At 41.1% G+C, this 13,060-nt stretch overlaps 1 protein-coding gene across 3 annotated transcripts in view; it reads right to left on the reverse strand.

Moving 5' to 3' along the window:
* Positions 1 to 5,013: 5,013 nt before the first annotated feature.
* Positions 5,014 to 13,060, reverse strand: part of ASXL3 (ASXL transcriptional regulator 3) — a 95,978-nt gene continuing 87,931 nt past the window's right edge. For 2 of the 3 annotated variants that reach the window (XM_075270499.1, XM_075270497.1), the window contains 2 exons: positions 10,821 to 12,708; positions 5,015 to 9,264 (listed from right to left, as the gene is read on the reverse strand). In XM_075270499.1, the coding sequence (XP_075126600.1) occupies positions 5,710 to 9,264; positions 10,821 to 12,708 (5,443 nt within the window). In that variant the 3' untranslated portion in view covers positions 5,015 to 5,709. Of the gene's footprint in view, positions 9,265 to 10,820; positions 12,709 to 13,060 lie in introns of all 3 variants that reach the window. The other variant, XM_075270498.1, reaches the window with a different exon arrangement.

Raw genomic sequence — 13,060 nt, forward strand, 5'->3', positions numbered from 1 at the left:
ACATGTACTAAGTATAATCAACTAGAATTCTGGCTCAGTTTACACCAGAGAAATCACATGCATGTCATGGACTGGATTTATTATGTTTTAACAATGGTTCACAAATAAGGGAGTGAAGGAGGAGTCTAAAAATACATGATTTTTGGGGGTAGGCCAAAATATTGGTCCAAATTAAGCCAGCCACGGGGTGGAAGATGCACCAAATCTATCCATCTATCTATCTGGGCCACTGGTGTAGTTTTCAGCTCTTTATATTTAAGACAGTGATAATAAATCTCACTTAGTGTTTCTAAACATAAAAACTTGCATAAGAGAATACTCTAAGAAATAAAAAGAATGAAATAGACATCTCTGGACAAATGCAGACTGGACTATTCTGAACTGAGCACAAAGGTGTGTAGTGTCTTTTTTATTAATGCTTCTTCATTTCTGTGTTGGTGGATGTTAATATATACGATCAGTTGTGGGTATAACTTTAGCAATATACAGCACATGGTAAGGCAGGTGCACAAAGGCTATATAGAGGAACATGGACTCCCTAAGGCTCTGTATTAGGAAGCCACAGGCACTATGTGCCACTGTACGGCATTCTGCATTTTATGGAATTATTCTTCCCTGGATACAATGTTCTTTCTGACTGACAGGAATTCAAACACAACAACACTGCCTTTCTCCATATGAAGTCAGAGGCATAAGGTGGTACAACAAAGCCCCATAGTTGTTTATGGCAGGTGGAGCCGTAATATATTTGGGTGCATGAGCACAGATAAAACATATATTACAAGTCAGATAGGTGGCACTCACCACTGCAAAATCTTTCTGTTTTATCAAGTTGGGGTAGCAGGAAGCAGACAGAGCTGTTCTGTGTAGGGGCCAGCCCAGAGTACTGCAGATCAGCTCCAATTCAGGGGGCCTAAGCAGCAGTAACTCAGTTCTGGTATACACAACAGCTATCTGTTGACTGCTTCGTTCTCTGTCTATTAGCTGACTGGAGGGGGTGCCAATTGTCAGACCCCACCAATATATTAGTGACCTATCTTTAGGACAGAGCATCAATATTTTTAGCCCAGAAAACCCTTTTAACAAAGCAGGAAGTGTTCACAATGACAATCGCCACTCATCTGATTCTACATTTTGATTGTGTTCTTCATCCGTGCTGAGCACCGCTGTCCCTGTCCTGGATGTCACTTACGTGGAGACCCCTGTGCACCTTGGACTAAAAGTTTACAAAAAGCAAAACAAAAACAAAGCAATGCTGGAATTGGAAACCACTTTTTCTACAAAAAAACCCCCAAAACATGAAATGCATTCATTAAATGGTCGCAGATAGAAGGCATCATAACCGTGCTCCAGTTCCTGAAATATAAGCCAATGTATTCACCTTGAGTAAGACATTTTATTATTTAGCATTTCCCACAAGCTTCACTTACTGCTGCTGTACTGTAGTTTGCTCTTATCATAGTTTCCAACTTCATGTAGATAAAGATTAAAGAGAATCTGTCACTAAGTACAAATGCCATAATCATCTCACATGTCACCGTGCCCCCGAACAATTGGGATTTTTTTTTTTTTTTTGTCCACCTATTCAAAAGACATGGCCTCTAAAAGGTTATATATAAATTAGCTGTTATTCTCCAAGGTGGTGGAAAACTTTTATTTTTCTCAGAAAGACAAAAAGTTACCGCCCACTTGGAGAATAAGAGCTAATTACATATATTTTAGAAGCCACATCTTTTGAATGGTGGACGGATTAAAAATGATAAAATTTGATAAAAATGATAAATAACCCCCCCCCAAAAAAAAAAAAAAAAAACCCTCCAAATTGATCAGAGGTACAGTAACAATCACATGATCTATACCATTTAGCAATTTGCTAACAGATCCTCTTTATGACTTTTAGGAAACCATTGTACTAGTTGTATATGGCTAAATCACATGCTGAGCTTTCGTCTTGGGGTTCCCTGAGCAGCTATAAGGTGACTTCAATAGTAACCACTGGTTGGCTGCCACAGTAAAGGGGTGTCTGCCAGGTCCATGTTCCATCCCAAACCAGGTAAGAGCACAATGCATTTTATTCAGAGATAATTACTTTTTCATTAGTATGTAAACTACACATTTGTCCCATGGGAGGAGCCTAGCATGCAAGTGCTCTACTGTAATCTCCACCCCCTTAGTATCTTCAGTCTTCACAAATTAGAGCAAAGGTGTTTGTTTTTTTTTTGTAGATTGTGAGCCCCACATAGAGCTCACAATGTACATTTTTTCCCTATCAGTATGTCTTTTTGGAATATGGGATGGAAATCCATGCAAACACGGGAAAAACATACAAACTCCTTGCAGATGTTTTTTTGCCCTTGGCAGGATTTGAACACCAGGACTCCAGCGCTGCAAGGCTGCAGTGCTAACCACTGAGCCACGGTGTGGCCCCAGCAAAGGTGTTTGTGGGAGATTTCACTGCAGACACTGTGACATTAGTAAAGTCTAAACATGTCAATCAGGTTAAGGGGCTGTAAAGAGACAAAGAACTTGAAGGATGATTTGCAGATCAATGACAAAACGATCATCTCTGCATCACGTGCTCGCTGCCTGGCACTAATATGGGTTTAGGACTCGTCAGACGCCCTTTAAAATCTTGTACATAACAAGACATGAAAATGTAACTAAGATGTGGCAGGAAAAGGCTTGAATTTCACAAGGTAAGTATGTGAGTATTTCCTATTGTTACAATTTGAGCCTTTTTGGGGGTTTGCAGGGACTGTAAAAAAATCTTTAAAAACTTATCTGCATAAAACTGAACATCTATAACTTTATGGATGAAATGAAGCATTCTCCTGCTGCAACTAGAAGATATTATAGTACTAAGGGTAGGTTCACATTTGCGCCTCATCTATGTTTGGGGTTTCTGTCCCTGAATTCTCTTTAAAAATGCAGAGAGAAAAGTCCTGCAAGCACAAGTTATCTCTCTGGTTTCTACCCAAAAAGGGCGTAAAAATACAAACAGACCCCATGTTTTTAAAGCGGATTAGGTTTCCACTCGTGGGGTCCCCAAGCGGACCATCAAAATGCAGGTGTGAACCTACACACAGTTGCTCACGGATTTGAGCATGGTTAGATGGGAGACATTGTTCCTTTTTAGACTTATGTGATAAACTGCCAAATTATTTCTAATTAAATACAATCCAAAAACAGAATAAATTACCACTTATTGTCCCAACACATAAATAAAAAATGAAACTACTTGGTAAATAGCCTTGTACAAGAAATCTCCTATTTTGTGTCCAGCACTGATGCAGACATATAGATTTCTAGGTTTACAAACCCTGTATGTCTGATAATGCAGTTACAGGTATATGTTATTCTTTATGCCTCCTCTGCTACAGTAGGAGAGTGGCCATATCTGTAGCACATGACTGTAACCAAGTAGATGCATAAATCTGCATAGAAACTGTACACACACAGGTTAGGATATTGTCAATCATCAAGACTATTCATGAGCCTTTAGTACATCTCTGGTTTTCCAGGCACATGCCCATTTCTATGATGAAGCGGAGCTTAATACACCTTCATGTCACTTTGTGAAGTAGAAGAGACCTCCTCCGCTTCATCACAGAACTGTGCATATGCTGCAAGCACCAGGGATGAGACCGGTGAGACCAGTGGGCAAACCTTCCCATATTTACTAAAGGCTTCCTTTGAAAGAGCCCACAGGCAGACAATCTTAGCATTGGCAGCTTTAGGACAGGTTTTGTGTCCTTGGGTCTCACATTAGGCCATGGACATTATGTACTTTTTTTTCTTTTATAATTTTTCTGTGCTTTTGTATTTTCCCATGAGTAAACCTGGCACCATCTATGGAATTCACCCATGCACTGCAATGTTGAAATCTCCAGAACAAATTGACTTGATGTGGACAATTTAGATGCACCTTCTGTTTGCAGTGTGGATAACATTTTATATCCAGAAATCCAGATGGAAAATGCCCACCATATCCACCCCATGTGAACATATCCTCAATCACACACAAGTAAAAGGCACTCACTACCTCAGTTCACATCCAGAATAAAAATTTAAACATTTGCGCCTTAGACAATCATAGACGGGTTGATAAATTTAAGATAATACATAGCTTCTGAAATAGAGTCCCCAGACCCAGTACCCAATTCCCATATTTTCATGAAAAGCTAACCATACCAGCACAGCTAGTGATGGTGCAGGAAGCAAAGATATTATCATATCTTGTGAGGTGCCCGGCTCCTGCAAAGTGTACAGAGTTGGAGGCAGACTAATTCCATACACTGCAATGGCTGGGCCGCACTATCACAGCGCCAGTCACTGCAGAGTATACAGCGCAATCATCTTCCAGGTCAGTATACTTAGCAGAGAATTGCTGATCAGTGGGGAAGCCAAGAGTTGAACCTAACAATGTTATATTAATGACCCTATACTAGGAAAAGTTCATTAACAGTAGGTCTCAGACAACACACTGTGCTTACTCTACCATCACAGCTAGCCCAGATGTTTTCTACTAGCCTCAGTTTCTGGTATCTGCAGGTTGGGTTGGAACTAATTCCACATGTATAACTGGGTCCCTACTATAATCATAGATAATATCCAAATCCTAACAGAGTAACAAACCAAGTATCTCCTCACTGTGTATATGTAGTATATGCCTGCAGGCTTCTCAAGCTAATCCGAGATGTAAGCAATGCACAATACAAAGGCATTCAGCATGTATAACATGACTGCAATAATAATGCACATCTCACTAGCCGCCATCATAAAAGATAGCACAACGTGACTTGACGTATTGATATTTGTACCATTGTATTTCCTGGAACTATAAACCATCCACATGGGGCTAATATCATTAAAACCTAATTTGCTGATTTTGTAACTTCCCTAAAAATTGATAAATAATTGTATTTAAGGTGCCTATACACAGAAGACTTAGTAGGCCTAACCTGCAGACAACTATATTAGGTGTGTGGGGTTGCGCAGCCTCTCCCTGACAAACGTTAACACGGGAAATTCTTTGTTTTTTTTGGGACACAAGTTGCTGCCAGAAGTGCTTGGCAACAGTTTTCTTTCCCCATTAAGAACACATGCAGTCTTGGCTCTACCGTGTATGCACATGTATGTCGTGAGGAGCAGCGGTCGGCCAAACGATTGAATGTATAAGGCCCTGCTTTACTCATCTATGGTAACATTTCTGAGTGACTGAAATGACACTTAGGTTTGAAGCAATTCAGCCGAATAATAGGCAGTGTTTATTTGCTCCAGTGCTTTCTGTAGTGTGAAGAACCGAGCGGCTAATCCGCCATCCACATTGAACATAAGACGTGGAGGACTGAGACAATATCTCTCTAAGTAAGTACCACATAGACCCTTTACATCAGCTCGATAACCACCATATGACCAGAGAAGATCTATTGCAAACCAAAATGGCTGCCGTTTTAGAAAAAAAAAAATAGCAGGTGCTTTGTATTGAGAAAGAGGACAAAAGCTTCACCTCAGTAAAACAATTCTAAATAAATTAATAGGGTGACAAGAAATGGAGATCCAGAAGTTTCATCTACAGCATTGTAGCCTGAAATGTAACACTGACAATGTAATGTTTTTATAAAAAAAAACCCAAAAAGACAATGAAATGATGAAAGGTTCCTGCTCCTGGCTGAAGACATGTCGGACACTGCATCTTATATTCAGTCTCTATCGAACAACTAAACACGCTACACATAATTTTGAAGGACCTATGCAGTCATCATGACAGAAGGCTCCACAGCCTTTGCACACAATCATGGCTTTCAGCCTACAAGAACACTTCAGTTCCAGTTCATCTGCACTGCTGCTGTCAGCGTATTTCTGCGCAGGGATCGGAGCGTTCTGACTGCTGAGTCCGGATGCAGGTTTAGAATTACTCCCTAAAATTCCAATGGATTTTTCTATAGCAGACGCTGCCCTCTTGAAGCTTGTGCTACCAAAATGAATTGCTGGATAACTCCCACATTGTTGCTGTTGCTGCTGCTGCGGTGGCAGCTGCTGCGTTTGTGTTTTCTGTGCAGCTAGCGGAGTAAAAGGCTTTTGTGGCTCAGAAAGTAAATAGGAAGAAAAATCTGCATTTTTCAAGGCGAACGCTTTTAACTGTTCTTTGACTTCACTTTGCTCGTAGGAAGATTGTTTCATGGTCAGTTCACAGCTGTTGTTTAAACCGTCCTCAAAAGAGATGGGCTCAGACTTTATATTGCTACAGATGCTCGTAGGCTGAGGCCAACTAAGTCTTTTAGTGGTTTCCATAGTAACTGCTGGCTGCTTTTGATCAGAAGGGACTTCTGAATTCGATAAGGAAGGATGCACTAAAAATTTATGTTGCAGAGTCTGTTGGGCATTGCTTAGGTCATCGCCTTCTTTAATATGAACATTGGGGGAGTAAGCATTGCCCATTCGATGAGGAAGAGTCGGAATATTAGCCTCACCCAAAACCTTCTGCTCCGGGTGCCTGTTGAAAGCATAAATGTTGTTAGCTGTCTGGGCTTTTGCCGCACCCGGTGGCATATAGACTGCGGGACCTTGACCTCTCTGAGCCATGGGCATTTGGTAGTAATGCTGCCGGTGTGAGGTACTAGCTTCTGGGTGATAGCTGCCATTTTTATCAACATTAAATACATTTTGTTGGAAGCTACAAGAAGGCAGCGGCCTCTTTTGTTGCTTAATTTCTGGGCTGTGCGCAATCCGGGCCTGAACCACATGCTTGTTCATCCACTCCTGCTTGAATGTCTGCCCTTGAGCCATTGGGTTCATATTAGAACCCATCATGCAAGAGGACAGGTTTGTATCGGTGTCCATTGAAATTTTTCCAGACTCACACTTGATCTGCGCATGTTCACCCATAGTCCTAGCCATCCTCTTCTTAGGATGGTTTTCACGTTTCCTCACTTGCAAAGGGTTTAGACTTCCCAGTGGATAGACTTTGCTATCAGGGGTAGGGGAGCGAGAGGCATTTTCAGACACCATTCGCTCTGACGCAGTTTTATACACAGAGGTAGTCTGCAAAGGGAGTCGACTAATTTCTAACTTTGCACCTAGTCTGGGTTGAGGCAGAACTTTTTCTAAAGGCAAGTTGCCTTGAAGCAGCTGTGTAACTAAGGGATTGTTTGCCTCAACGGAGGAGAGTCGACAGCTTGCATTCCCTGCATTTGCAACCCTTTTCAAAGTATCAGCAGTTAATGAAACAGGTTCCTCTCTAGCAACACCGAGTGGTGTTTTGGATGTAGGCAAGCTTATATCCAAGTCGCATCCTTGCTGTGTAGTGTTCTGGCCCGAGAATCCTTCGGAATCCATCCCAAAACATTTGCTGGAATCATTCAGTTCCGATTTGATCGAAATGGAGTTTGCCACAGGGCTACGAGAGTTCATTTTCGACACATGTGGGTAACTCCCAGGTTCACGTTTAATATTATCAATAATATTTTCTTCGGAATACTCTAGGTGCTTAGGAGCACTCAAATGGTTCAGGGCGGTTTTGTCCGTGTTGATTTGTTCTTTGTCACTCCAACATATTCTGTTATTAGAGATATAGTCAGAGTTGGGAACAGTATCTGGTCCACACTTGAAAGAAGGTGTGCTATGTAGATGCTCATTAAAATTTTGTTGGCAAGAAACCGAGTCACTTAGTTTTCCTTGTTGCATATAAGTTGCCTCTAAAAGGCCAGCGCAAGGAGTACTCATGTTCCTGTCATCTCTGTTTAACCGACTGACAATGTTTGAGTTGGACAAGTGCTCCGAGCCGTCATTGAGGAGGTTTTCCTGTCTACTAATAACAGATACTTGAGGACATGCTTTACTTTGAATAGAGGGCTCAGATTTTCCAAGCCTATTTTGAGAGTCAGCATTTTCTGCATTTTCAGTATTGAAAGGGAAAGTGGAGTTTGGCGTTGTACAGTGATCAACAATCACTTTACATGGAATAGATCTATTAGTCTGTATTAAAGCGGTAGGCAGTGTTTTATTATGTAGTCCTATTAAATTAGCAGTACAGTTTTTATCTACATTATCAAGATGCATCTTTGCAAGCGAAGGGTCAGTACTCATTGATGATCTTCTGGTACTGGGGTACATTGGAACAGAAGACCTTCCGTAAGAATCACCCCCACTGTCCTCATGATTTGACATTCTTTGGACAGTAGGACACACATCTACAGGATTATCTTCATCACATGTGGGGGTAGTTAATTTATCAGGGTGTCTGGTGCTTGGACCATATGAGGAATTAAATGAATTAACCAATGAATTTGATAGGTGAGGATTTGGCAGACTACACCCAATGGATGAAATTGGCACAGTGGTGTAAGGATTAACAATACTAGTTGTTACTGGCATACGCTTATCTTCAACAGAGTCAGATGCAGTGGAGTTTACTATAGAGGCATGACTGCTAGTGTCATCAGTGCATTTTGGTGCAACAGCTATAAAAGGAATGTCAGTTTCCTTAATGGAGTTTAGCATATTATAACTACAGGCAGATGATGTAGTGTTTTCATTCTCAACAGACATTAGGACAGCAGATTTTTCAAGTGAATTTCTAAATGTGGCATCAGTAGAGGCGCAGACAGATACGGGACTTATATTTTTATTAAATTGCATTGGCACGCTGCAATCTTCAGTGGAGGTAGATGTAACGGTTTTGTCGCTGGAATGTGGCACATGGATATTCTCATTGGAGCTGTGCACTGATGTATCAGAGTCGGTTTCCGATGATGCTGAAGAGCTGCGTGATTTCTGTAATGTAGAAGTCAGGTCTCGGTGGAGTGTTGACTTGCTGCTAGGAGATTTGCAGTTTGGGTTTATAATGATAACACCAGTCGAACCTTCTACTTTTGCATCAGAAGTAGATGGCACTTCAATATCTGGAAGACCCTCTTTTGTTTTCCCGTCTCTGCTGACTTGTGTGCTGACTCTTGCCTGATGCTTGGCAAACAACTTTGCTTTTGTCTGCTCCTTGATATGGGCCAACGTTCTGGTCTTACTGCTTTCTGAAGGACTTCCAACACCTCCAGGAACAATACTTGCTGCGGCCGCCACAGCTGCTGCAGCAGCTGCTTCTCTTTGTGCTCTGGCTTGTTGGGCTCTTGCCTTAATATCTGCAAGAGTTCTAGCTCCAGTGTTCCTTCCGCTACTGCCAGATGTACTAGAAGAAATCTTAGATTCAAGCTTGGGAGCAGGTTGGCTTTTGATGATGAAAGGAGGTCCAATCTTCGACAGTTGGATCTATAATGAGAAGACAGAACATAATAACAGCTAGTAATAAGAATAAGTACTAGTACAACAAATTGAGGCAACTACTCTATACGCTAAACTGTTGACAAAATAAACTATTTTAAAGGAGTTGTCCAGGGAGTAATAATTTACTTCCCTGGTCCCGAGAATCCTGATGATGGACCTGGGTGTTCCGATGACATCACCCCCAGGTCATGTGATTCAAGGCAGCACTCGGTCCCAGGTCACTCTGTCCCTCCTCCCTCGATCTCACAGGTAATTCACTTCATGTGCTATGTGGTTGGGCTTTACTATCCTTCGCCAACCACCATAGCACAGATTACTTGTTAGATCGGGGGAGGAGGTGGGGCATAGCAACCTGAGGGCTGGATCGGGTCCATTATCAGCATCACCGAGACTAAGTAAATTAAAACTTCCCCGGACAACCCTTTTAAGTGAATTCTGCAATAATTTAGGCTACGGTCTATGTAAAGAAGCTGACTTTCTGCATGTGTTAAGCTGAATGAATTAGCAGCACATCTTCCTGTCTTCAGGCATATAGTTGGTCACACATTGGTTTGTATATATGACTGCAAAGAAATTCACCTTTGTGGTTCTATATGCTTTGATAATAAAATGATAAACTTTATACTTAAGCTGATAAAATATAAACAGGATTCTTTGATAACAAAGATTTCTAAAAAAAAGGACAGATTTGTTTTTATATAAAGTATCCAGCTTAGTATGTTATTCAATACTATGTCCAAGGACATCAAATGTGAATTTACGTCATAATGTATTTCCTATTAATGAATCTCCCTCCCATTTGCTCTCAGAAGCTTTGTTTGACCTTGTAATTCCTATCCTATGCACTTTTTTTTTTTTTTTTTTAAAAAAACCCTGAAATTATTGTGAAGAAAAAGATGGCTTTTTACAATAGCAGAATATTCCTGAGAAATCCAGTTAATTGGAATCAACAAATGAAAGGACAAGTGTAAAATTACAGTTGTAAATGTGAGTTTTAATGACTTACAAATTTTCTTTAAACAGTTGGTAGTTGTCCAGTTTTTAAAAGCTAAAACATCATAGGCCCCATAAATGCAAAAACCACAGGATAGGCGATAAGTGTCCGATTGCTATTGGGGAGGGGGCGAAATTAACTTCCGGGACCCCTAGCAATAACGAGAACAGTGGTTGCCTATATGTGAAGTTAGTAGTAGTGCGCATGCGTAGCAACTGGTCTTATCCCTTCTATGGGACCAATGGAAATGGTTGCGTTTGGCACACAGTTATTCCCAAAGGAAGTGAATTGACTGCTGGCCTTCCATGCACAATACCACTTTATTCACATAGAGGACTAAGAAACTCTGTACTTGTCATAGCTGTAGGACATCCCATTTGGGTTAAAAGAATAAGCATAAAATGGTTTACAACAATAAAAGGAATTGCAATATAATTTGATATCATGGTGCAAGATAAATAGAAACTATGTACAAAGATTTTCTTGTAGTCTGTCAATTTCCACCATATATGGAAACAACAAATGTGTATATAATCATCCATCTCACCTTCAGAGGCGGTACACGGGGCTCTTCTCTAGGCGGGTGTTCCCTCTCACACTGACTTGAAATTGATGATGTTCTACTATGGTGATCGTCATCTATTCTCGGTCTCTTTTCTTTGTAAATACCAAAACCATGTTGCTCTGCAGTTTTTCGTTTAGAAATTTCAGGCTCTCGACCGGCTCCCTCAGACTGTTTACTATTGTCATATGACTTATAATGTGAGCTGTCAGGCCGACTTTGGGAGCTTCCCTGTTGCTTGTGAGATTTACTTCTGCTAGTCTCATAATATCCAGACATGTCTAATGAGGTCGTATATAGTTTATCATGAGACTTTATGTGAACAGATTCATTGTTCCTGGAATACGTGCTCTCGAATCCATCTCTTGAAGGAGAAACATATTTTTTCTCCACAATACGGTAATGGCTTGAATGGTTTTTAATAGTTATGGGGTCGGGTGGTGAGGCTACATTTGGTTTCTCATGATCTCTATCGGAGTTACAGTGCTTCTGATTGTCTTCAGAAAGTGAAGTATCAGAGTTTGGAGTTGCTGAATTATACTTAATGGTTTCTGAACTTTCATGCTCAGTGCCGACAGTATCTGCTTGGGATGCTTCTGAGTAACCATCAGTCTCATCTTTTGAAGGTGACTGTGACTCCTCAGACGTGGTAGGGGAGCTTTCTTGCTGCAGCAGGAGATGCTCATTTGGAGCAGGACTATACCCAGAAGATGCATCCGAAGTAGCAGGTGCATTTGGTGCATGTCCAGTTTCAGAGGTCAGTGCTAAGGAAGACACTGAAGATGTTTCTGATATTAAAGGTACATCTGACATTGGAGATGCTTCTGAGGTTAATGGCAAATTTGATGCTGGGGAAGCTTCAGGTGTCAGTGGATGGTTAGATGAAGGGGATGCTTCGGATATGTTGGGTGAATTGGAAAGGGGTGAAGCATCTGAAGTAACAGAAGTTGGTGGGCTTTCAGTTAAAGGTTTTTGTTGACTTTCTGTTTCAGCATTTTCAAAGCTAGAAACTTCTGACAGAAAAGCGGCTTCAACAGATGCAGGAGTGTAAGGTTCTTCTGAAGCAGATTGAATGTCCCCTCCCGGTGAAGGCAGACTAGCACATGCTTCTTCAGGACTTTGAGAAGAAAATGAAGTTTCAGAAATGCAAGCAGTTTCAGAGAACTGTCCATCTGGTTCACTGATGAGCTCCATTTCTACAGGAGCAGCCTCTTCTGGACACAGCGGTTCAATGGCGGCTTTGGGCGCGTTACACTCTGATTCATTTGCATCTTCAGCTGCTGTTGTGTCTGGTCCAGCTTCTTCAATAGTTGAAATCTGAGAGGTCACAGGTGAAGGAGACCTGCACTCATGTAGTTCGCCTGAAACTTCCACCATGTCATCTTGATGGCCGTCAGACTTGACTTCTTCTGTTTTTGTATCTACAACAGGTAACATCTCATCCTCCATGACGACACAAGACTCCACATTTTCTGAAGGCAACTCTTTTTCCTCATCCTGTATTTTATGATTTGTCACTTCTTCCGGTATCTCAATCTCAGCTTTATTATCAATTTCTTGGCATTCACAAATACTTGTTTCAACCTCTTCCGCAATTTCTTCATGTATAACCGACTCTTCCGATATCAGTATCTCTTCCAGTGACGCCTCACCAATGATGTCCTTGGCTGGAATATGCTCCATGTTACACACAGTTTCTTCAATGACTTCAGTTTCTAATGTCACTGGTGCTTCATTGCTAGCTGGTGTACTGTTCTCAAACTGGGTAGATGGGCCTGGTAAGTTCAGAGATGTTTCTAAGGAGCTGCTTTCATCTTCACTGCTGTTTTGCCCAGACGTCAGTTGTAAAGATTCTTCTTTAGACATTCCAGATCTGAGAAACAGAAAAACAGCTAGCATCTAATACAGACCGCCTTTCTTTGCAAATCTCTTTGATATAAAAGATAACAAGAAGTTAAAAGAGTACTGCTCCCTAAAACCAAAATGTCACTTTTGCTATAGCTCTAACTCAATCCACAAAGTTTAAAGAGTTTTCTCAACTAATTTGCAAATGGTAACATGAGGAGTCATGCACTTCTGGTATTTAGGAATGATAAAGCAACTCTGTTGTGCTGTTCCTCTGTTATTCCACCTAGAAATGAATACATAAATTGACAACTGGCCAATACTATCCATCTTGTTGAAGGGATGCGTTCCTACAGACAGCACTGATCCTGCATTAAAGG

This window comes from Leptodactylus fuscus, chromosome 4 (assembly GCF_031893055.1).
Source record: "Leptodactylus fuscus isolate aLepFus1 chromosome 4, aLepFus1.hap2, whole genome shotgun sequence".
Lineage (NCBI taxonomy): Eukaryota > Metazoa > Chordata > Amphibia > Anura > Leptodactylidae > Leptodactylus > Leptodactylus fuscus.